Source organism: Fringilla coelebs (genome assembly GCF_963513975.1).
Source record: "Fringilla coelebs genome assembly, chromosome: 8".
NCBI classification, from domain to species: domain Eukaryota; kingdom Metazoa; phylum Chordata; class Aves; order Passeriformes; family Fringillidae; genus Fringilla; species Fringilla coelebs.
The window spans coordinates 21342849-21369192 of record NC_140066.1 but is presented as its reverse complement, the minus strand read 5'-3'; the positions used below and the strand labels follow the sequence as shown (position 1 = coordinate 21369192).

The window sequence follows — 26344 nt, the reverse complement described above, 5'->3', positions numbered from 1 at the left end:
TAATTCCAGGATTTCCTAATTTCATTCTTTGGAATAGAATGCAGAGTTCATCACACTTTAAACTTTTTAAAGGCTTCTAATTTAATCTGATTAATCTGTTGTTTTCCTGTTCAAAAGTAAGACGTGAACTTTGATATCCAGTATTTATTAAGTGAAAACCAAGTAAGCCATCCTGAATTTTCTGATGATTTGAACATTTTGATTTTAATTACTTGAACACTGATTTTTTCCCATCATTGCCAACTTTTCTCCCCCACCTTCTCATACTGCTTAACCAATTCTTGAAAGAATTCTTGTTACTACTTCTACTGTTTAGCAAACTTCTAACTCTTTAACATCTTTTTCCCTAAGCTTTCTCACTTAAAAATCTTACTAAAAATTCCAGGAAATTTACTGGATTTTGACTGTATTTCTACTGTCTCCCCTCCTAAGTATCATGAGCTCTATAATTTGGCAATTATGAAGTGCTGGACTAAACTGGTTCTTCCTCAGTTCCTCCCCCTCTCTCTTTAGCTGTTACTTCCAACTTCTATACAAAACCTGCCACTAGCACATTTCAAAAACCTGTTAAATAACCTGGGTTCTATCCTATTTTCAGCAGGTATAGAGGTACTTGAAACTCCTGTGATGAATATGGTATGGCTGGTTCTGCCAGTTGCTCATGAAAAGCCTAATCTTGCCTGACATCCCTGGCAGTCATCACACTGAAATACTTGTCTGCTACTCACCTTTGGAAAACCTGTACTCCTCACCAGTATTACAATCATGGGAGCTGTCATGCAAAGTCTCTGTCTCTCCTTCTTACTCTGTTTGGAATAACCTCACACTGGTTCAGGTAACAATTATTTGCACTTATTGGTGAACAGCTATAGTCTTAAAAAGCCTGAAATGTATTTAGGCTTTCACCAATACAGCAGCTTACCATTACCCACAGTATTTCTAAGATAGGGCTTATAATTTAACAGTTGGACTCAGTGATCTTAGACGTCTTTTCCAGCCTAAAGGATTCCGTGATTTTATGAATTATGAAGTGCACCTAGAAGTAGGGTCACAAGAAGGAAACATCAAACTACTATTGATTCTTTAAGAAGATCTAAAAATTGAGGGGACTGATCCAATCTCCTTTTGGCAAATTCTAACATGAAGTTTTCTGTACAGTGATCGCACTTTTTTGAGTTGGAGCTGATTTCAGATATTTCAGACATCTTAAAAATCATGCCTGCTTGTTCTTATTTTAGACTCTGTGCACAGTAGAATTTCTTTGAGTCATCAGCAGTTAAGATGATTTGCATTTAGCAAGTGCCCTTTAAATGGCATTCACTAAGCAGGGAGAGAGCACCCCTCGGGTCTCGTGCGAGCGCGTGACTGTGGCACTCTGTGTGCACACCCAGCACTGCTGAGAACTCACCTAACTGCTCCTGGGTGCGCAGGGTGTTGAAGCATGGCTCGGAGATAATCTGGCAAAAGAGCTCCAAAAACATATTCTCAGAAGTACTCTGCATGTCTGTCTGGTAATATATTTCAATGCCACAGTTGTTATGAACTTCATTTCTCTGTTGATAGACAAACCATCCTCCTAAAAGACAAAGTTAAAACATGGAAGTTCATGCAAGTATACATTCTTACTGTTGACAACTAAAAACATAATGGTTTAAGGTTTGTGGAATGGATTTATAATAAGTGGTTTAGGACTGTTAAAGCAGAATTTCCACTAAGAGTATACTTTTCATAAGACAAGAAAAGAATGCATCATTTTACCATCAAAATGTTACTGCTTGGAAATATTAGCAAGTAAATTGAAACTGGCTGCTTCTCTTCAAGCAAGTATTTTTGGAACTGCAATGAAATTCTGCATTGGCTCTACTATGTAAACAGTTTCTAAAGACAATCTGCCAGAAATTATTATGAACATTAAAAATAATTCAGCATTTAATACCAACAACTTCTTTTGTATACGATATCTTCCATAGATGATCAGCTAGGGGTAATTTATCTTGTCTGTACAGCTACATATGTCACCACTCCAAGCAATACCTTGAACCTCCTTTTTATAAAAAACACTTTTTTCACCATGGAAGTAAAAACATACAAGATCAAAAGAATTTGTGTAGGGGAAAAAAAAATTATTTGTGTAAGAGCTTTTTGTTTTTGCAAAGAGTCATTATGTGCAGATCTTAATGGTCAATTGATACTCAGAAATCCTCAAAGAAAGGTGTTTACTCAAATGTATATACTCTGAGTAGGAGAGACTGGGACAGGCCTCTTACTTCTATAAATTATAACAAGTGACTTGGAACTGAAGTGCAGAATTGTATGACCATAGAAGGGCTTTGAGTTGGCAGTCACCAAAAGATCATCCATGTCATCCTAAGAAGTCCAATTTACATACACAAATTACAAATGAAATCAAAGTAATTGTCAAGTATGCTAGAAAGGTCATGTATTAGTACATAAATTTATCAGTAAAGCCACACCCTAACTATATTTCTGAATTTTAAGTTTAGAATAACTTGAAGCAAGTTTGACTTCAAAACACACTCCTAGCAACACAGTAATATGCATTTTAAAATGTGAGCAAGGAGAATCTCAATTTAATGTGCCTTAAATATCATAAATCAATCATTTAACTTACTGTCAGGAAGCTGCACTTCTCTGTACCTCACTAGCTGACTGGGAAGGAGTGGCTTTGTATGAGCATGCTCAATGAGAGTGTCCTCAACCATCTGCATAATTCCTAATGCAGCCTGGAAAAGAAAACATAAGAGGATTTTTCATGATCAGTAGTTATTCTTTATTTAACAGCAGCGCAAGACTTTCCAATTACTGATGGTGCTGTGAGAGAAAAGAAAAAAAAATCAGAAATATAAAGTAGGGATACTGTAATTCAATACAAATACAGTAGAAGTTAAGTAGATGAGAGGGAGTGTGGAGGGCAAGAGTTTTTTTTGTGTCTTCTTTATGTTTAAATTGTCTACACATTTAACTACTCCTACTTCTCCCCAGTGTTTCTGAAATTGAAGCTCAATGGCATTTTTTTTTCCTTTTCCCTCCACCACTTGATGTGCTCATCTTTCAAAGTGAAAATGAGATATCTTAAACGTATGTCTGAGAGCAAATGGCATTTCAGTAGATGAAAATTTTAAGAAAACAAATGGTTAAGGTAAAGCATGCATTTCATTGATGTGCTGGTGGTGTTAGGACTCATTGTGCAAATACTTTCTTTTATTTGATGGATTACAGTAAGAATTAAAAAAAAATATATAAGGAGTAAAAACTATCCAAAGTCATTACTTTCATTCAAGGATTTAACCTCAATAGCTTCATCTCTTAAGGGTTATGTGTTCTTGTAGCCTGCACACAGGAAATTACAGGAACTTGCTAAAGTAGTTTTGGCTGGAAGCTAAAATCTCTCATTCTGCATTGCCATAAACTCACAACACGTGATTTTATAAAAAACATGCAAAAGGTTTGAAAACTTATTAAACATACATCCTACCAACACCTCCAAAACCCCCATGCAGTATCAAAGACAAAAAAGACTGAGGTTTAAAAACAACAGTTTAAAAAGTTAGAGAAAAAAACTATTTATTCTTTCAGTCAAGTCATCGTATTAAAATACTGACAACAAGACTGCTCAGACAGATGTTCCAAACAGGATTACTTTACTTTTCATCCACTTACAGCAAATAAATAAAAGAAATTGTCAATAAACCCCAAGTATCAGAATGAATTTAAAGAAAAAAACAGGAATTTCAAGCAGCTATATAAATCTAATTTTTCAAGTCCAGATTCACTGAAGAGTTTTTTCATGATTGAAAGGTGTCACAAGACAATGTAAATTTTGATTTATTTTAGTTGGAAAAATTTCTTAGGTCCAGGTTAAAATTGCTGAGTTTTATCAGTGATTATCACATCATGGGTACTGAAGCAAAGACAACTTTTTCTACTTTTCAGGGAGGTTTGCAGATAATTTCTAAACATTACACAGCTATGGGTACACCAGGACATCCCTCCCAGTTCTTTAGCTGTAGGACTTTCAATAGCCACCCATTATGTCAAGTAAAGAATACACTTCTCTGACATAACTGCATCATCATGGAAATCTAAAAAAGTCTGGGCATTCAGTTCTATTTCCAGAAGCAATTGACTTTCATATACAAACATGCAAGGAATAAGGAAGGAAAAAGAGACTATTTTTAAATTTCTCTGCAAGAAGAACACCCTGTAAAAATTTTTAACAGATACTTTAGAGATATTCTTGACAAAGAAAAGGTTGTCTCTCCAAGCTATTAGCTCCTTCCTATCTTATTTTTTCCCACTTTACAAATTAACTTTCTCCTCCATACACTCAGCAGTCACAAGCAGCGTCTATAACAGCCCTTGCTAGTACACTATCCCAGAGCTGTTCTAACACAAAATATTATAAACAAGCCTTATGAAAAAAGAACACAAAAACATACCAAAAAAGTATTAAAATTTGTATTGGGACATATATTAAAGTATTTCTTATGATTTCATATGCAAATACAAAGTGTTACTATTTTAAAGGAAGACAAAACAAATGTTTTCTGAGTTTTACTCCCCTGAGAGCTGACACTTGGCATTTTCATGGTCCGCCATTCCTGTTTAGCTATGTGCAAATGACTTAATTTGGAAGGATACTGGATTCTTAAACCTTTGCTAGTTATTCTGAAAGTTTTCAGTAGAAAAAAGCAAGATTTGCAGCACATCATTCCTTCTGCAGCTTGATCAAAGTAACAACATGGAACATAGACTTTCAAATACATAGATCCTAAGTTGTTTTCATTAAATTTCCAAGAGCAATATAGAGGCAGCACTTAGCCTACTAAATCTAAAGTGGAAAAAATTACTCTCTCATGCTCCTGTAAAGATAAAAAAATACAAAGTTAAATTATGAAATCACATTTGGCATAACTGCTTCAAGATCTGCAAAGATTAAACTAGTGCCTCATTTTTATGCTGCTTTTAAATAAAAAATGTTTTATTAAGAAAATATGAAACCAACCTGTTTTGTTATATTGCCATGGAGAAGAGCTTCAATGTGTAACCGTGACAACAGCTGTGCTATGAAGGCCTTGAGACGGGGAAGGGTGACATCTACAATACATATTTAGACAGTTAAATCACTCAAATGCATTTTTACATTATGAAGGACCTAGGCCTAAATCATCATTAGATACAGTGCATTTCTCAGAGGAGGAGAAATCTGTCACTAGAATGAAGTAAAAATCTCTCCTTAAAAATGCAGCATTGGACTGCTTCCAGGTCCAAATAGCAGCACTCATCATATAGTTTATTTCACTTAGAATTCACATGCTGTCTTGACCCAGATTCAGGAAAAAAAAAACCTAAAAAAAGCTGCCTTTCCAATCATGCTGAACAAACACTCATTCTCCAGAGAACACACTTGCAATCATTCAGGTGGTGTTCCAAGGAAAAGCCTTAGTTATTTACTAAACAAGCAGCATGTAGTTTATAATGCTCAAGAAAGACTCTGTGCATTCAGACTAAAAAAAAGAACCTCAACTCAAATATAGTGTTTTGATATTAACTTGGAACAAAGGGTACACAAGAAAAATATTTTGACAATATATCCTAGATGCACAACACATACACACACATTCTATCCAGCCTGTCCTTGCAAAGCAGTTTTCATACATAGTGCAAAATATAATTTAACATATAGAATCAATGGAGTAAGAGGAAAGATGGTTGGATGGGGTATTCATGGATTTTTGTTCTGAATCAAACCCCTCAAATAAGTACAAAAGCCAGGTATTCTTCTTGAAAAGCATGTCGGTGTATTCCAAGAAGATATTACAAGACATTTTGCAAACTGTCCCAGGAACAGCCTTTTAATACAACACATAAAATACAGATAGAGAAAAGCTCTTCAGCTATTACTGCAAACACAGAATTACCACAGAATGGCGTGAGCTGAAAGGGGCCTTAAAGATCATCTAGTTCTGACACCCTACCATGGGCAGGCACACCATCTACTAGGCTCATTGCTCAGAATCCCATTCCATCTGGACTTGAAAAATTTTTAATTAAGAGATTTAAGTGATTTCTTCTTCCTTCAAATATACTGGGGCGCCTACTTTGTGTTAAGAGCCACAATGTTCTTTATTATTATTGTCATCATCTACAGAAAGTATGCACTTTTTCTTTATTAGCTACAGCTCTTTATTATCTACAGAAACATAAGCTAGGATTCCCCAATCATGGAAAAAACAAAATAGTTTGCATATTGGGAAGTATAACACAGATACACTCCAGTGTGCCTGTAAGATGTCAACTAGAGCCAAATGATTTTGCCAATGTTGATTATGTACTAGATTCACCATATCCAGGTTCATGCACCCCGAAGTTAGTAAAGTTTTGCCTAAACTTTTATCTGCAAGTTTTGCCATTTGAGACCTTTTCCAAGAACTACTCTACTTTCTTGCAACTGGAGGGCAAGAGCAGCACAGCTAGCATCAGCTCAGGCCTGGCACTGCAGGGGCTTCCCTTGAATAGTGAGCAGAGTTCAAAACAGGTACCCTCAATAGTTAAGAAACATAAGGGAAAGAATAATAAAGTGGCAGAACATTACCATCTAGAGCTTCTTTTAATTCATCTTTGGTCCAAGCAACTTCAGTCATCAGGAGTCGGAGATAATACATGGCATGCTGGTGAGGCTGTTCAGCCCTGAAGTTGTTAAGTGATCTCATGTACTAAACCAAAAAATCAGGTGCAAATTAGAAATTCAGAAATAGAGTTCTAAACATATTAACATTGTACTCTCAACTTTGTATCAAAAAGATACAGTTCAGCTGTTGAGAACACTCCGAAGTCTTAAAAAAATTGTTATATCACCTTAGTAATAATGCAGTCTATTGAGCCTTTGGATTAAGCAGAAACCATTAAGATGGTTGAAATGTGCATGAAATCAAACTTGTCCATAAAATTAATGCCTAGAACTTAAATTATTGCAGTAAACAAGAGTTTAGATCAAATTTCCTGGGTAGCTGTTCCACCCAGGAAATTCACCTTCTATGATGGCTGACCAGGGGTGGGGGAACACTGCTAAAAGAAAATGCATTTTTCTCCCTGTCACCTACTTTGGCTGACTTGTTTAGACAAAATCTGGAGCATCTGGAAAATTCTCTGCATGTTTTGCATGGATAAAGGACGTATGAGAGAAGAACCAGAGAGCTTCTGCAAAAAACCTCCTTTCTAGTCCAGCTGCACTTTTACAAAATAAGCAAAACCTTTTTCCTCTACCAGAGAAACTGGAAAGTGCAAACTAATAGTTTTGGCAAGCTGCAAGCATTTCCAGTGTAGGAAAAAAGTAACTCATTTCAGGGCACGAGTGACCAACAAGCACATCTGCTCCAAACAGAAGCCGGAAGCTGGTATCTGCCTCATCTGTTTGACATAGACATGGGGAGAAAACTGCAATTTCCCCAGTTGATGTAACTCCTAGAAATCAGCATGTACTAAACCAGGTGGTTACCTTTGCAGCAAAGGATCAAGGCCCAGGAACCAAGACAAATCCAAGGAAAAGAAATGTTGCAAACTTTTTCAAGACTTCCTTTCCCCCTTCATCTACTTCCCACTTCTTTTATGCCTAATTCCCACTGCAGCCTTTCCAAATTGCAAAAAGGATTTAAAGCTAAGATTTTCCCCTCCATCCCCCTACTTAGATTTCTACTCCTACCAAAGCAAGCTGTGCTTCCTTGATACGTCTTAAGAAAGACTGACTAAAAAAAGATTCCAGGACCAGTTATTTTTAACCAAAGAATGTTGCATACACAACTCTGAGAAGCTCACAGCCACAAAAAAAAAAAAAAGCCATCTGAAGTCCCACTAACACAGCATTTCACTCTCTATTTCCACGGATTGTCAGCCCTCAGATCTCCTATCAGGTCAATGCATTTAATTTTCAATTACTCCAAAATGTGAATTTCTCATACAGCTTACCGCTTCCTTGATAATTTCAAATCGCTTTTCATCGATCTCAAAAGTAGCCATTTTCTCAATGATCTTCTTGAGCAAGATGTGTTGCTTGTCGTTATAACCTTTTACAGAGAGCTATGGAAAAAGTGCATAAGTTGTTTTAAATGTGGAAGGTAAAAGAATAAACCCATTACCAAGTCTTGTACAATGCCAGGAGCGAGACACTTTCCAATACTTACGCTAAATTCACCGTTACGGAACATTTAATCATTCTTAAGTTAAATCCCTTTACCCATCAAAAGGTAACTAACTGACAAATACATTATTGCATATTTGCATGGGAGTTCTAAATGCACAGAATTAATGTAATTTCATGTTGGTGTAAGTAAAGTGTACTCAGAATACAGATTTTTAATGATTACAGTGTTGAGTCTTGGAGTACGGAAATGGTTTTAATCTAGGTTTCCTCGCTTTAGTAGTGAAGTCTGGATTCACAACTTTCTAAAATTTACTTCTCCAATTTACTTTAATACTTGATTCATATCTATGTTGTCGATCAAAGAATATTTAAGGGGAAGTAAGCAATATTACAAAAAAGGGGTGTATAAGCAGCAGCACACCTTATAACCAGGATGCTGCTGAGCTAAAGCATCAAGGTAGTCATCCTGGAATTGTAATGACACATTGATCTGATCATACATATTTCTGAAAGTAAAAATGAAATAGACTTGCCCATTTAAAAAATAGCAGAAAACTTAAAAATTACTGCATGATTTTATCAAGCTATAGAAAATTTCTCTGGCAAAAAAGCATTAATAAGTCTTTTTTTGCAGGGAAAAACTTCAACATTTGGTATCTCTAACCAGGAATTTGATTGGATTTGTGCAGTTTAATTAAGAGTAAAACTAAACTTTAGAATACAAACCAACATATAGAATTCCTGCTTTTCAGTAGGAAGAATATATTGTTCTGTAGTTGCTGAAACATAGCTGAACAATGAATCTGAAGACAACGTTATCATAAATAGATTTATGACAAAGGCTGGTATCCTAAATTAGCATAGGAACCCAAAGAGTTCAACAACCACCATGGGTGACTTCTCAGAGTAGCATCTGCCCTTGCTCAAAGCACCAGTATAGTCATTAATAAGTCACACTTATTAATTATAAAACTTCTTACAATATGGAAAATAATATTACAAGTTCTCAAATAATATTTAAAATAACCATGACTAAAAATTAAGAAAATTACACACTTTTTTTTTGAAGGAATTAACCCTGATCATACAAACATAGCAAGCTTTGAAACTGAGGATAACCTAATGTTTGCAGTACGTTTGGTGAATGTAACCAGGAAATTATATTTGCATTTGATTTTAAAAAATGCAGCACTCTCTCATATAGAAATGTAAAGACAGTACATTCTTCTACAAAAATACTTTGGAAAGTAACACTTATACAGAAAATTTCAAAACACATTCTGGCATAGAAGGGTGGTTAATAAAAGCTTTTAACCAAACTTCAAGAGAGACTACTAAAATCTCCTATCATAAATCTCATAGGAGAAGCTGAATAAGAAATAAGAATTTATCATAATATTAGTATTTATCAAGTATTGTCAATGCTTTATAACAGATTATAAAACGTGACAAAAACAAAAGAAAAAGCCATAAATATTCAGCACTGCACTCTAATGAACACATGCACAATCCATCTCCACAGCTCACTACAGTAGAATTAGAGAATTATAACAAAATCTGTAAAGCTGAGGATTCATTCGACAGAAAAGTTAATATTTTTATACAGAAACCAGCAATACTGCTTTCCAGATTATCATGCAAGCAAGTAAAAATGTGAACCAGAATGCAATGATTGCACTACACACGTTCACAAGACACTGCAATCTTAAAACAGGTCACTCAGTACTGATTAAAATACAGTCTTGCATTGCCTTTAATTCATGAGATATATGCAAGGAAAAAACCCATTAACCATCTCATTTAGAAATGCAGAAGTCCAATGTTTTCTCCAAGCTCAACAACTCCCAAGCTGTTTCATTTCCTCCTGCGTTCTTTTCTTACTTACAAGTATTGCATTCATTCCTGATGCAATGCCATAGACCAAACCTGAGAGGCGTGCTGCATATGTATACTCTTTTAAATCATCCTTCAATAACCTGATAAACAGGTATGTCATGTTGCAATGGAGAGGATCAGCATAAATGTAGCGACTAACAAAAAGAAAAACAAAAGAAATGCTTTGATACCTCAGGCAGTGACAAGGTAATGGATGAAGAAACATGACTGAAGAGTATGTATATGCAGCCTCATGATCAGTAGTTCTTGAACAGGAAAGCAGAAGTATACTATTTATTTAATAGCATGAAAAGGGGGTCTTTTACCCCATAGGTCAGAAAGCTTTTAGTAGATATCTGACCGACAAATATGTAAGCTTGGATTAGGGTTGTGGTTTCTTTTAATGGAGGAAGAAATCTTACAAACTAATTAATTTCACGAATGATATAGAAATAAAGAAGAAAATTTGCTCAATGTGAACTAAAAGACTGTTGAAGACTTTTAACGAAATTCAACTTAAAATTCAAATCAAAGAAAGGATGGCTAATAACCAAGATCAAAAGGACTAACAGCCTTTATTTTTTTATTTGAAAGTCCTTCCATCAAATCAATATAAAAATGTTGATGAGTGGAAGTAGTTTTAAGGCTCTAAGCTCTTCCTTGACTTGAGTACTTACATACATCCCATAGATGGTATTTTGGAGATCATAGTTCAAGCCAGCTAGTTCTGCTGCATATGCATACTCGTTGAGGGAGTCTTTGAGTAGTTCAAGGTACAAATAGGCCATGTTACAATGCAAGGGATCCACGTAAGCAAATGGGCTGGAAGAAAATGTTGAAAGTAAAATATGCAGTATAAAATTATTTCTCTGTTTCTTTTGGCCTTTTAAGTTTGATCTGAAGGAAACAATATTTTCAGTGTTTTTATGCTGATGGATCCCATTCTGAAGGACTCCTATTTCAAAGCCAAATATGAACACATCTGAAAAGTGTTACTTAGCTTGCATATGGTTTGATGACTAAATACACTCAAGATCCCAGAGATATTCTATTTATACTCATAAATCAAGACATGTTTTATTTACTTGGCTGCACAGTCAGAATTCACCAGGAGTAAAAGAAACAAAACATACCAACAGAATTTAACAGACCAAAATGAAAGTCCATGTACCGAACATTAATTAATTAATACTCATACGCTAGCAGTTTATATTACAAAAATTAGGAAATGAACAATTTTTGGTATGACAATATGCAGTATATGCCAAGGTCAGCTCATGAGATAAGTCTGTTTATCCATTTTCTTACTACTGTAATTTTTTTGTGTTATTTTTTTTAATGGCAACAACTCTCCAAAACCTACTGTTGCATTAGGAGCACATGATCATACACAACACTCTTGTGAATTTCTCAAAAAGAGAAATGCAATTCAAAGACTCAAGTCATGCTTCAACCATGCTAATTGTTAAATACCTGTCTGTTTTAAAGATTTGAGAAGACAAGTTATTTGTACTATATGTATTGGTAAAATCTCTGAAGTGCATGTAAATTCATTATCAATGTCACAGATCTGATCACCAGTATCTGAAGCATTTGCTGTCAGGATATGGCTTACAATTCAAACCTGACTTTTTCCTTCTAGTCAGATATTCAGGCTATTACATATGCTTACATCTATACAGCAGGGTATTCCACTGTGTGTATCAACACTAATGTAGTAAAACAAGAACACAACACACAAACTGATATCTAAAACACATGGCAAAGATATTTTTAAGAAGGTTCCTCGTAGCTTTTAACTTCGCCTTCCCTTTAGATTAAGAAAAGGAAGGGAAGGACAGGAAGATATTTTAACAAACTAAATTAATAATTTCAAATATATGTATTTGAGAAGCAGAGCCTGCTACAGTCTGAAATCTTAGCCCAGATTAAACAAACAGGTCAGTAAAAAGACAAAAGAACTGGTCTTTGCATTCTCCCTACAATGAGAATTTCCCAAAAATGAGCAACTTTAATATGCTAAATGATATAAATCCAATTACTACTGAATTTTTTAATTAATACCAGATTTAAAGTGAGATGTAGGTCAATCCTATAAACCTTCCTCCAGACTCTTAAATTCTTTACCATTTTGATATTTAATCAGTTTGAGTGATTACTATGCCTGTATCAGTTCTAAATTCTGTACTCTCGCTGAGCTGGTAAAGGCCAACTGGGAATTTTGAACAAAATCACAACTACTAGATCATTAATCCTCAAGTGAAAAATAACAGAAAACAATTATTACAACAGTGTTCTGGGAGTTGCTTCCTATTATTGACAGTTTTATAAACAAATGGTTATTTCTAGTTTATCTTTTCTTCACTAGACTCGAAGAAGTAGAATAACTCAATCACTAATGATTGAATTGTTGTTTTAAGTGACCTAGCTGGAATCAACACTGAAGGGCTGCGTTTCAAAGCACCACCACATTACATGGTTGTTTTACTTCCTTTTAAAAAAGGACACTTTTTGAGTTCTTAAGTTGCAATTTTGCATACAAATGCAAAAGCTTATCATCTTCTTTTAGGCTGGGCAGTAAGTCGGGTGTTTTTAAGGTGATGTTTCTTTAACACAAGGATACCTGTAAGGATTTCCAGTTTTGGAACAAGGTGACTTCAAGAGGCTCATACACATATTGTTCCTGTGCAATCTGTATATTTAAGGGAGAAACCAACCTCATCAACTTCCTCTTAATTTATCTACACAGCAATTGCTACTACAACATCTGGACCAGGATTCCTTTTATGCTTCATGTTGATCAAGGCTGCAGGCAGAAGAAATCCCTCTAGTTTTTTTTTATCATACTGAAGCAGTCTGCAGTGTGAACAAACTCTTGTAATCCACTACAAGGCAGCACAGGCTTCATATTCTGATCTAGAACTGAGGCTCAGACTTTTCATGAAAACCTATGTCATAAAGGTGGCTTTATTCACCAGTTCACTTGGTCCCATGAGATATGAGTGATTCCATCAAGTCTCGTTAACAAACACTCTACATTTCACCATTTCCTTCAGTGACCATCACCACGACCAAATAGAGACAGATTCTCCAAGGACCTTTTCTAAGTAGCCAAACTATACAAACCTGCTAACAACATCTTTCAGAGCTGATGTACTCAGTATTGTCCAAATCTCCTCACTCCTGCTCATGTACAATTACCATCTCCTTTTTAAGGAAAAGGAAAGAACCCTTGCTCCCAACACTAAGGAAAAAAGCCAGCTCTCACCTGGAACTGCTTCTAGGAGGAAAGACGCAAATTATTCCATTACAATGGTCAGCAAAGCTCAAGTACTTCTGGCTTTTTATAAGGGCACGCTGAGATGAAAGCACAAATCTAACTGGGAAATACCATCTCCACAGGTCTAGATAAGATATCCCTCCCTGCTTGGTGCAGGAGGCCTGGAATAGACCTTTAAAGGTCGCTTCCAAAACAAACAATTCTAAGATATTGTGTGTATTGTATACACTTATACCTTTGTGTGCTCTGCATAAACCCAATTATTATCTTTTGTTCATTCACAGATTGTTAGATATTACAGTTCACTATAGTTCACCTGAACTGATTTAAAAAAACACCACAACTGTAAACCCAGTGTCCATCAGTAAAATCCTATTTTGGATTTTGGCCAAACATAGCACAAGGGAAAGCCACCAAGAATGAACAAGAAGGCAAAGCTCTGCAATTGCTGTTCTCTGAATGAGAGAGGGGGAGCCCCCGTTTTGATCCTCCATTTCCTGACGCATTGAAGTTCTAACACACATGGAAACAGTTCTACCATCCGGCCTGTGGTTTCAAAAAGCAAAAAGAGAAAATGCTCAAGCAACCTATTCTCCCCAACTAGTATCAAAACCAGTACCAAGCCACGACACACACTGAAAAAACCCTGTATAATATCCTGCAAGAAAAATTTCAAGTGCTCTCTCAAAACAAGAATTCAACAGTGCATCTGTGGGAGCCCCCACAATGGCCCTTCCATCAATATCACCAAATAATTTATTTAGGCAAAAGGAGAGTCCCTGAATTTTTTCTGGCTTTCAATAATTCAACACAGAATCAGCTACACTTTAAAAACAGCAGTATTTTTTTTAATTCAAAAGTTAGAAATTTATTACTTGAAAGGAATATTAAGAAGTTCCATCATTGTCATGCTCACTCAAAAAAGATTATCTTCCTATAATGAAAGTCATGCAAGACCAGAATTAACACTACATCATTTTATCATACATCTTGAGGTCAGAATCAAACACTCATTGATAATATAGACAATGCTCTTAAAAAAAAAAAAGTACAATCAGTTACGGGTGTCAGTTAAGTAAAATCCCAACATTTTAAGCACTTTTTAAACAGATTTGCAGTATGCAAATGAAAACAGAATTTGAGCCTATAACTATTATCAGAATAGCATTTCATAAAGAAAACATATGTTAAAATAGCTGTGATTTAGTAATTAATTTAAAAATACAGAATGATTTTTAAAGAGGGATATTGCAATATATAGTGGGTTCTATTGGCAGGTATATTTCAGGTATAGCAAATAAAATATAAAAGAAAGTTTGGTTTAAAAGGACTGTTAGGTAAACTTTTCCTTTCAATATAGAAGGAGCACATAAAATTTCTTGCTACTCAATTACTGCATATCTTAGATGTGCCTTCCTGCATCTAAGCTTTATTATATATTCAAAGTAAGGACAAGGATTCTGAAGTGCAAGAAAGTTAGCCACACAAATGCAGATTCCCAATAAATAAGAAACTTTTGGAGACAACTTTATGTGATATACTTAACATTGCATACCTGAAAAATTCAAAGTTGAGACAAGCTTTTGGCAAAAAAAATTTGTCATCTTGCTTGAACCATAGTTTACTCATAGCAGTGTCCTGTGTCAAGAAAAGAGGTTTTGTTAAGTCATCTGACATTTAACTGCAATATATGCCACAGCTTTTTAGAATTATCCCCTTAAATTCATATTGTTTGAATTGCTATATTCAATATATATAATGAATATAGATATATTCAGCTTATTGAATATATATTCACTATATTTTGAGATCACTAAATGACACTTCTCTCATTTTTCCATGCAATCACAGGCGTTTTCTGTACACAGTTACAAAACAATAGTCTTCCCTATATCCTCAACTTACTCAACAGTGGTCAAAAAAATGTAAGAGTGGCAGTCACCCTTCTGCTGAATAAACAGCTCTATTGCTATTTTTATCAATTGTTGACACACTTTCAAAAGGGCAGAGAGAGTTCAAGCTGTATCTAGATTCACTTTCCTAGGAACACAAATTGTCACAGTCCAAAGTTCAGCAAGAATGTCTCCGCAGCAAAACATTCAAGTTTTGTACTTTTTTGTTTTCTATACTTTGGAATATGAGATGATCTGTATTTTATAAAACAGAGGAATTCAATTCTAACTTCCCAGAAGGTTAGGCAGTAAACAGGACAAATACAGACTGTTTACCTTGACAAGGGCAGGGTACTGTGTTGCATCTTTTTCCAATGGCAAAATCTCAAAGTTTGTAGGAATAAACTCATTCTTCATTGGAAGCTTGAATTTCCCATTCAGGTCAGCATTTTGCCATTTCTAGATCAATAGGAGAAACAATGAAGCTATGCCAATTTCTGCTTAATTAAAGCATATATGGGCTTATTTATTTTACACTAAAACAAAAGATTTAAAAATGTATTCCAGTACCTTCTGTGTAAATATTATTAAGATAATAGGGAAAGAGAGAAATAGCTGGGAAAAAAAAGTTGGAATAGGCTACCAGCAGGATGAATTGCTCTCAGAAGGAGGATGACAGACAAATAATTTTGAAAAGTTTATAGTAGAGAGGAGGGTGGGTTTACATGTTGTATTTTCTGCTACCATGAACCGTAAATGAAGACATTAAACTAAACACTTAACCAAGAATTCTAATTAAGAACATAGGTAAGGTCAAGCCCAAGGAAGTGCTCCTATGCAATGTCTGTTCACAGCACACTCAGAAGGTTCAATTCAGCCCTAAGGTAAATTTTACAGCCATCTCTTCTTAGAAGATCAGAACAACAACAAGTTTCAACAAGAATTTGCCCACCTCCTTTTTTCTGAGTTTTGATTTTTACAATTTCATTTAACTGGCAAAACATATTTGCTTTCTATGTTGCAAAAATGAACTTCAGAAACAGTTACACAGAACATTCCCTGCACTTAACATGGTTTATAACCATTAAAATATACCCCTCCTATGTAATAAATATTTGAAATCTAAAGACTAATATAACATCCTTACTTCCTTTAACATTAAACAGACTCATTGTATGATTTTCATGCTATGAAAAGCAGTGGATTTAAGTTCCCCCTTCAAATATATGGAAAATTGGACAAAGAATTTACTACTGACTTTCATTTGCAGATATTAGAATGTTACAAATTTTAACATGCCTTAATAACTTCATCAGAAATTGCTTCTTGCTTGTACTGTGTTCCATACCACTCTTCCGTTCGATCAGTTTTTCCTTCAAAAGACTTGGAAACTATTGCAACTCTGAAAACAAAGAGACACTTTGGCATGAGCGGGTCTGAGAAAAGACTGAGACATTATTTCAAGCACTGTTTCTGTTCCATCACCAGAACACCTTTATTTCTGCAAACAGTCCATAGACAATTACAGGGCAGGAGAGCAAGTATAAGTATACTGAACTACATGCTAAGCTTAACCATGAAATCAGGTTACCACAGTCATTTAATGCCACTGTTTTTCTGAAGTGTTACAACCTGGGGTTACACCATAGTAGTGTGGCATGCAATTTTTAAGACTCTTGTTGCTCCAGAAAACAAAGCAGCTCTTGCAGTCTTCTAGAAAATAGATGTAGCGATTACATTTTCTATATCACCTGTATGAACATCCAAATATGTGAAAATACTGATTATAGAAATTTTATTCCATTCCTAGTGTCACAGAATTGTAGACAACCTCACACTGAAAAGGACTCATAAGGATCATCTCACGTTCAACTCCCTGCTTCTTGCAGGACTACCTAAAACTAAACCATGTGACTAAGAGCTCCAATCATCAAGGTGCTGCCTGAACTAAAGAACACACCTCAAAAAGAAATCCAGAATAAAGAAAATTACAAACTTATCAGTATTTTGTTAGTAGCGTGCATGATAGGTATCAAGAAAATTCCTTTAATTCTATTGAACAATGTACAACACAAAAGACTATTCAATGGAAGTGGCTAGCTTCAAGAGTAAATAGATGTTTCTAAGAAACTTGAAATGGTCAAAAAAGGTAGCACAACTACCTGCTCTCCTGGACATGCTGAATACCTGCCTGCCCTTGGGAAGCAGCACACTGATTCCTTGCTTTGCTTTTTTTTTTTTCGCTTTTGCTTTCCCTATCAAACTGTCTGTATCTCAAACCATGAGTTTTCCAGCTATTACCCTTGAGATTCTCTCCCTGATCCCACTGGTAGGTGGGTAAGCAAGTGGCTGTGTGGAGCTTGGCTGCTGGCTGGGGTTAAACCACAACACAGGTACAAAGTTGCTAAGAGACTACAAAAACTATAAAGTCTCTTAGAATTTCAGAGCAAGATACCTACAAGATCTTTTTGCACAGTAAATAATAATAAGAAGAATTTAGAGTCCTAAGTATAAAAATTATCCTAATAAAATTCCAATAATCATATGGCTAGAGCAGCAAGACAAAGATGTTTAATGTTAGAATATACTGTTAAAATATGTCTATTATTCAACATTTCCTCCTCCTACCCTTCTCCAACATACTGACGCTCAAGCAGTAGTGACAATCCAAGTACCCAAACATTTCCTACAGGAGCATACTACAATTCAGGAGCTAAAAATAACTGTCTACTCACTGTATAGAAAACAAAATTGTGGAAACCAACATTGTAATTCTTCAAGCAGTTCTACTTCAACAGAACAATGATTTATCCCAAATCACTACTGGAATGATTATGACATTTTGAGCTGTCGGAAACATACCCACAACAATAGAAACAAATCAAAAGGCATTTTGTCTGCCCAAGAATTACAGCTTAAGACCAACAGGAAAGAAGACCAGAAAAAAAAGAGGAGAAGAGAAGCACAGCAGGTAGAAATGCTATGCCATGCAGGCATTTCAGTATATTGTAATCCATCTCTAAGGTCACCAATTATGTAACATTACTTTTGCTTTTCATTTCTCTGTTGTGCTGTACAGCACTATGAACATCCACATGTTTTAGGACAGTGTGGAAATGCACTGGGAAATCAAGACAGGTAAACTTCAACAGGACCTGTTTAAGTATATTTAGGCTTGAGCCATTCATGGATATGGAACACAACAAACTAGAAATGCTATTTACTTCTCTATATACATTCCTATACATGCAAACTGCTGTAGTACCCAATTTCAGAAACAACCACAGTTTCTATAATGTGATGCATATTTACTAAACACCATCCTGTTTTTCACCCTCCTGAAATCTAAATTGAAGCTACGGGTGAGAAATCCACAGGACAGTGTTACTTGGGAAGAGGATGTGTGCTTTAAAATGAATGTACTTCCACAAAAGATTATCAACTATTATACTCCAGATTTATGTAAAGAAACTCAAGGTTCTAAAGGTGGAAAAGTAATAGACTTAGAATACTTAGTATCTGTGACATTAGTAACAAATGTGTCAAAGCAAATCTATTCTTATAAAGGACTGATTTTTTCTGGACCTCATTTAAACTTTGTCTTCCAAATTGTGATACTATCAAACAATGGAAGAAATTACTTTTTTCTCATTCAAATACATAACACAACATGACTGAGACAAAAATAAAAAAAGCCTACATTTGTCCATAAGTTCCCTCAGAACGATCAGTAAAACTGATGTGAGGCAACACATGCTGCTCAAAGGCCCTCACATATCAACCCCCTCAGAAACCAGAGTAAGGGGAAACTACACACAGAGCTGCTGCTGGGTGGGGTACAGCACTCTGAACACTGCAGAAGCACAAGTTATTTCTTACTGTTCAGCAAAACTAAGTTGCTACCAAGGATTTGTGGGGGGAAATAAGTGAACAAATTGTCATTTTTCAAAATGGATGCTCAGATCTGATGCAATTAAAAACAAACAGATACATTTCTAGCATGTTTACCTTCAGGGTGAGCATCACCAAGTGCACCGAGATAACTTTGCTGAGAGTCTGTGAAATTCCAGTAGTAAGAAATTTCTCTATCAACACTTTTGGCTTTCATTTTATTTTTCTTCCCTCTAGGACAGTACTAGTGCTGCACTTCTGCTATCAATAGAGGAAAAAAAACCCACTTACTATCCAGGGGAAAATGTTCTTTAGCTGCTTAATCTGGTGAGTCACTATCCTCTTAAATTTTAATAAGAGCATTTATTCTGCAGATGTTGAGGGGGAAAATGCCTTGGAAATGATAGGAAAATTACATTTTTCAGCTAAGATTGCTATACATGCCAAGTCTATTCCCTTATCTTCACAGATGGTTGGTAAAACCCAATACAGTTTGAACAAGTAAAAATAATACTTACATTTTAAAATTTCTGTTTTAGTGAAATTAAGGCACTAAATGCAACAAGTAGTGTGGAAGTGGGAGAATATGAACACTTTCTATTATGGGTCAGTCAAATGGAAGCACATGCATACTTCTATGCATACCAGCTGTGAGTATGATTTTTTATCATACTTTTTAAACTCAAAGTTTGTTAAGAAAATAACAGTTGAAGAACTATACTTTTGGAAAAGACACTGAATGCAGTTACTACAATATAGCTATGCAAAGAGGTCCTTAATATAGGTGAATGGAAAAGAAATTATAAATAAAACCACAATACAAAGAAAAAATTCAAATCACTGCCAAGTAAAGCACCTCAAGACAGAACATATGCAAGACATAAAAAGGAAAAAAAAAAACAATGCCAAACAACAGGCAAAGTTAGGATGCAGCACGTAATAATTCTTTCATAAAAAGGGCGAACAGAAAGGTAAACATGAGCATACACATCAGTAAATGGTGGATAACCAAACAATATAGATATTGAAAGCAGATGTGCACAAGTTTTTTTACAAGCACATAAAATTGTTCAAAAAAGACAAAGAAGGGAGCAGGCTACTGAATTGGTAATTCATTATATTCATATAGATACAGATGTAATTTTTAAAAAAGTGTATCACAAAGGGACCCTTTTATTAACATCTGTAATCTCAACTCATTCTTTTAAGAGAGCCCACAATAAATAAAATCCGCAGTGGCCTTTTTGAATCTTCATAAGGTACCATGAAATCACTTTTAGTAATACTCAAGTAAATTTCCCCTTCCCAAAATAACTTATCTTGCCCGCAATTTAAAATAAAAGATACTATAAAATTTTATTTCCTGTTATATTTTACTAAACTTTGAAGGATCTTAGTTAAGTAAAAGATTTTTTAAAATTGCAGTTCATTACATTCTTCTTCTAATTTCACAGGATAAGTCAGGAAAGAATGTCAAAAGACTGGCACAGCCAGCAACAGGATTAACACAGAAAAGTGGTGAGTGGTCTGTAGCATGCAACAGCATCTGATAAACTAAAGAATCTATGAATGTATGTACCTGTACTAATTTCTTCCAGCAATTTTTCAGTGTTTAAGAAAGAAGATGTTTTAGAAGTTCTCTGGGCAGTAACAAAGACCCAATTTTACATTATGAATCAGATAATATTGACTATTTTCTTGCAATGTTAAGAGCTACACTTCAAAGCTATGTGAAGCTACAATGAACATCAGATCTCATCAACACCTGCAGCTTCTTTACTAAATCAGCATCAGCTCAGGTTTACCTATTGCTTGTAAGCAATTCTAAAACTAGGTAAAAATTCACATTCGTGTGGAATTTGGTTAAGCTTTCTACAGAGAGCAAGTAATTCCACGTTCTCTATGTTAATACTAAAAACAGTGCTTATATGTTAGAGGTATCAAATTTCCAAGAACTTGGATGGTAGAGTGACATGAAAATACATTCAAAATAGAGAAGTATTAAATACTTTGGGAAAGAGAACTGGAGATTTTAATTAAAGCATTGTTTGTTCAAATGATCTTTTGACATAGTCAAGCTTCAGTTGAAGTATCCCACACACATTACACACTGATGCACACCCACACACAAAGATACAGGCCCTTCTTCAAAGGGCATTAATTACTATGGCAACTACTGTTGCTGATATAGGCAACTCCATTTATTCTATCATTACTTGCATATCCCCAGAACCACCAGAACCCCATCACATTTGCAAATATAGTTCATAATTCAAGTTTATTTGACTTGATCGAATAATTATTTGAAATACATCGACCTTTGAAAATAAATTAACACATATCTAAGACCTTCTCATGCAAAGAAACATAGTGAATGTTTTTCAATCACATTTACTTTGGAGCTGCAAGAGACACCTAAGATTTTGTGTTTCCATTAGTTCATCTGCTTTCTTAAGATTTTTGTGTTAAAATACAGTTTAACTCACCGAACATTTTCTGGTCTCAATTTATCCAGTACCATCTCTATTAAATCAGGCCTGAATTCTTCAAGCAAATATTCAGCAGCCAATACTTCTTCTATAGGATAATACTAAAAAACAAAGCCAAGGAATACGTAGGTGAATGAAACAAAAGTAAGCATGAAAAAGCTATGGTTCAGTAGAGAAAACAAAAGCAAACACTCCTGGTCACTAAAGCTGTATTACCTTGGTAATTTCAAATTAGGGATGTGTAGGATGTTTTAAAATCTCCCTCAAAACTAAACAAGAGGGAGTAGCATTCTAACTATGCAATCATATTTCTCAAGTATGAGGCAATTTTACATAATTTATATTTACCATTCTTCTCTCTTAGAATATTTAATGTCTCAATATAAAAGTCACCCACCTTTAAATGGTATTTTGATTAGAGTAAAAATAACATGGTAAATGCTGACCCCTGCAGGATATTTCTGAAGATAAAAGAAGACTAAGTACTCATGAGAGTGCATTTAGGGAAAACAAAACATAAATAAGCAAAATAAAACAAAGAATCAAAAAACCTAGGTTTTTTTAGGACTCTCAAACAGTTCAATTCTTATTTACAATGATTTAAAGAAAATAATATTTCAAAATCTAAAAGTATAATAAAAATAATAACACTTTTTACTAAGGGTCAAACTGAAAATCTCTTAAGGTACATGGCAACTTAAGAAGAAAAAAACCAGCTAAAACTCATCTGAAAATGATTAATGTGGTTGACAGGAAAACTTTCTTGATAAGCACCTGTTTACCAAGGAAAAATCACCAGGTGACATAAGTGCTGAGTACTTGCACTTTGCCATACCAATGTACTTTTCTCAACCAGAATTATTGCAAAATGGCTTTCTGAATTATATACATTATACAAAAAATTACAGTGGAATGACTTCCAGAACAGAGAGTAAGTCACAAAAAGGATTCTGGAAAAGAGAAAGGGTGGTGGGGGTTGGAGATCAAGGACAGTGAACCAAACCTGTGTTATTAAAAATTCCAGTGTGAATGCTGAAGATTCAGAATTTGATGGTCATTTAACTACTAAAGCAGAACGAAAATTACCATTCACAGTGCAAAGCAAAAGAACGACAGTTTAAGAGAAAAGGCCTGATTCAATACCCTGCTCTTTGGAACACTGCTGGCAACTTCCTGGCCTGATTTTTGGAGACAGCAATTGTAATCAGAAATAATCCAACAAATACTGAAAGACTGTTTCAGAAGTCAGAAGTCCATTTGTTAGAGATTTGTTAGGCATTGGACAGAACAAAAGCAAGAGACAGCATGCCACGCAGGAGCTCTTTAAATATCCATTTATATGTTTTCAGCCAAGTCTAACACTTTTCAGCATACAAATAGAAAATTTGAAAATGAAACATCATTATTTTAGACTTTACAGATTAAAAGTCTACAATCAAAACCAGTAATTCCTGCAAAGAAACCAAGCGTTTCTCTGAACAGATGGAGGCATTAGGTATAAAATGACGAATGGCTGCAATGTATAAAAGTTGTGTAATTTCACTAGACAAAAAAAACTCAGCAACCCCCCCTAAATCTTCCATTAGCACAAAATGAGGGAATTTTGCAAGAAGCATGAAAAACCAAGTAAAAGCTATATGATTCTTTCAGTACCAATATGCAATCATATCTGTGAAGTCAAGCATTTGTAATTTGCAATCTTAGTACAAACATTTCTGCTTACTGCAGTATTTCAACACTGTGGACTAAGGAACACTGTTTATGATAAAATATTCTTTGTCTAATATTTCCCTAGAGAACACGTAGCTACCAAATGCAATGGCAAGGTACACATGTCTTTAGAAACACTGAAACAGATCAAACAGCACCTCCAGTTACTGTATAATCAGTTCTACCAAGTACAGAAGGATAAAATGGTAGAGTGAGCAGAATGTGACTTACTGACTGCCAAAACTAAGGCCTATGCAGCATACAAAAAGTGTAAAGGGCCTCACAGACGCCTGTATTTATTAAGTGGAACACATTGTTAAGTTATTATTAGAAAAAACAACAACCAAACAAAAACGACCCCCTCCACTTACGTGCAACATTCCTCCAAGCTTTGATGTGTAACCTCGCGGTCGTTCCTTATCTTTAAACCTGAATGCCACAGCATTTAGGTCCTAGAAAACAATGTATGAATAATTAAAGATCATAAATTAAAGCCTACCTATTTTAAGAATAATTACTGGCTACCTAATTCATTTTATAATGAAAGAAAAGGAAGTACTTTTGCTGTATTCATGTTAGAGCAGACAAGTACCTAAAATAAGTTTTCAGGATTATTTAAGTTGCATCAAACTCACAAGCAATTTGTGATCGTCTCGTAATGTGAAGCATTACACACAAGTCTTGTAAGTCCTTTTCATACTGAGATCTGCCTCATCCTCATCTCTCATATATTTAAATTTCCTGATAATCTGAAAACACACCAATTCTGATCCCACCAGTACACAGTGTTCCAGTGCAATGTTTGTCATATATTAATGAACTGAAGCCTCTCTCTCTCTCTCTCTCTTCCTTTTCTCTTCTTTTTGTTCAGTCAGCCAAGAGTAAGTTTAGAGACAGGAAAAGTGTGTTTCTTTTTGCTGTCTCAGCCAGAGAAATAGAACACATCATTCTTTGGATACAATGGCAAGGGTGAATTAAAGAGAGTTAAGACTTTAAAGCCAGTGAAAAGGACAGTCCATCCTTCCATGAAACCATGCAGAGAGACTGATTAACTCAACAATTCAGCTGAAAGTAAACTCAAAGATTCTTTTATACTATTTTGCCAGCTTTCTGACTCACCCCACAGTCTCAGGAGTTCTGGGACTGCAAGAAGAGGAGCAAGAGAAAGGCACAGGAATGAGACAGAAGGATGGACCTACCTTTTCCAAACCTTCTATCTGCTTACTCTGTCAGTTAAACAAATCCACTGGGACTCTTAGCAGAGAATAACAAGACCTGAGACTACTTTCACAGGTATACAGTGTCCAAGTGTATGAAACAAAGTTAACCCAGCTACAGAATTTCTATTTTCAGAGAGACTCAATAGTTTGGATCAAACAAAGCTGAGATGGGAAAAGGAATCTTTACCCAAGCATTTGTACTGAACCAATTAAAACTGGGTTTGTTTCACACTGACACTGAAAAGAGCAGTGCTATCTAATAGGATGCTGCAGTTTTGCTTTGAGTACACAGAAGTATCCAGAATTGTAAGAAGCATGAACACTTCAAAAAAGACTGACATGTACTGCCAAAGTACTTCATGAAAAGCCTTTAGCTGACTTTTCAAAAAGATGAGGGGAACAAACAGCAGATTCAATGTCTTATATCCTTTACAATCTCAAATATACAATTTCACACATGAAAGAAGGGAGGGGTAGAATAGCAGCCATTTAAATTTCCACTTCAGTGTTACTCCCCACAGTAAATGTTTCCCTCCTTCTTCAGTGAAGACTAAGCAAAGTTATGTAAAATCCTTGTGGACAGAGCAAGATCCTTCTTCTTCCACCTCCACTGTGCCATCCTAATCCCATCTCTATAAGGGCATTCCACACCTATGTTAAGACAGTGCATTCTGAGTGTACTTGTCATTTGTGTCACGTTGTATCTTATAAATTAACAAACTTAATTACCATGTGATTTTTAAATGCTAGTTACATAAGTTATATAATCTAATAATAAAAAAAGTTTGTAAAAAGACAACCACCACATATGGTTCATATGGTACAGCCCCAATTACTTACCTTGCATTCTTGGAAAACCCATTCTTGAGGTCCTTCTGTACGTAATTTTTGAATATATTGAAACATGTGCAAAATAATATCTTCAACATGCACTGAAAAGAAAAAATACTTAATAATTCACTCCATTCTGCACAGAGAAGAAATTTAATGAACACAAATATGGTTTTATTTTTAATTACACTTTGATACATCAAGATCTTCAAGTACATCTGCAATCCCACCAAAAAAGTTAAACTTGCTTTTTTCAGACATGAATTTAAGGTAAGTGTGTATGTCCCCAGCTAATTCCAAGAAGTGCACTGAACATGTCTATGTGAAAATACTGATTTACAATATAATTTAACTTGGGTCTAAATAGTATGAATAGGTAGCACACAAAGGTATTAAAAGCTCTTCTTCTTTAAAGAAGTTTATTTAAAGTATTTAATCAGGTAATTTAATATAACCTTAAATACATTGATTTCTTATGTTAGGTGAAGTGTGTTAGCATACGTAGAGGAACTAAACACAGAATAATAAGAAATTAACTAAAATAAACTGGCTTTCAAGCTATAATAACAATTAGTCTCTTCAGATACAAACACAAAATCATCACATCAGTAATAACATGGAATACAGACAAAGAGCTTCACTTACAAAGTCCTTCTTCTGTCAAGTCCACATTAATGATGAAAAACATGAAACCTCTAGCACCTTCCTTCTGGCCTCCAACAAGAGTATTTACCCACCCTATGTCATTAAAAAGAAACTGTATTACATAAACAAATCTATAACAATTTATGCAACTTTTTGCATGCTTCAGCAATATTAAAACCCATTTTGATTCATTTATATGTTTTCCTTTACTTCATGATTGCCTACAGCAACAGTGTAAGTAAAACATAACCCAAGTCAGCTCCATCTGATTTTGTACTCAGAGTGATATGACAAACTCAGGATCGTTTGATTAGTGGATCGTTTGATTACTGGATTCTGTTTGGAAAAAA

General features: G+C 35.0%; 1 protein-coding gene across 4 annotated transcripts in view; it reads right to left on the bottom strand.

Moving 5' to 3' along the window:
* IDE (insulin degrading enzyme) overlaps positions 1-26344 on the bottom strand; it is a 50810-nt gene that overhangs the window by 10553 nt on the left and 13913 nt on the right. For 3 of the 4 annotated variants that reach the window (XM_084210827.1, XM_084210828.1, XM_084210825.1), the window contains 13 exons: positions 25995-26087; positions 25359-25450; positions 23670-23750; positions 21586-21689; positions 16508-16610; positions 15545-15667; positions 14872-14954; positions 10714-10858; positions 7987-8097; positions 6617-6737; positions 5027-5118; positions 2633-2744; positions 1409-1576 (listed from right to left, as the gene is read on the bottom strand). In XM_084210827.1, the coding sequence (XP_084066953.1) occupies positions 1409-1576; positions 2633-2744; positions 5027-5118; positions 6617-6737; positions 7987-8097; positions 10714-10858; positions 14872-14954; positions 15545-15667; positions 16508-16610; positions 21586-21689; positions 23670-23750; positions 25359-25450; positions 25995-26087 (1428 nt within the window). Of the gene's footprint in view, positions 1-1408; positions 1577-2632; positions 2745-5026; positions 5119-6616; positions 6738-7986; positions 8098-10046; positions 10192-10713; positions 10859-14871; positions 14955-15544; positions 15668-16507; positions 16611-21585; positions 21690-23669; positions 23751-25358; positions 25451-25994; positions 26088-26344 lie in introns of all 4 variants that reach the window. The other variant, XM_084210826.1, reaches the window with a different exon arrangement.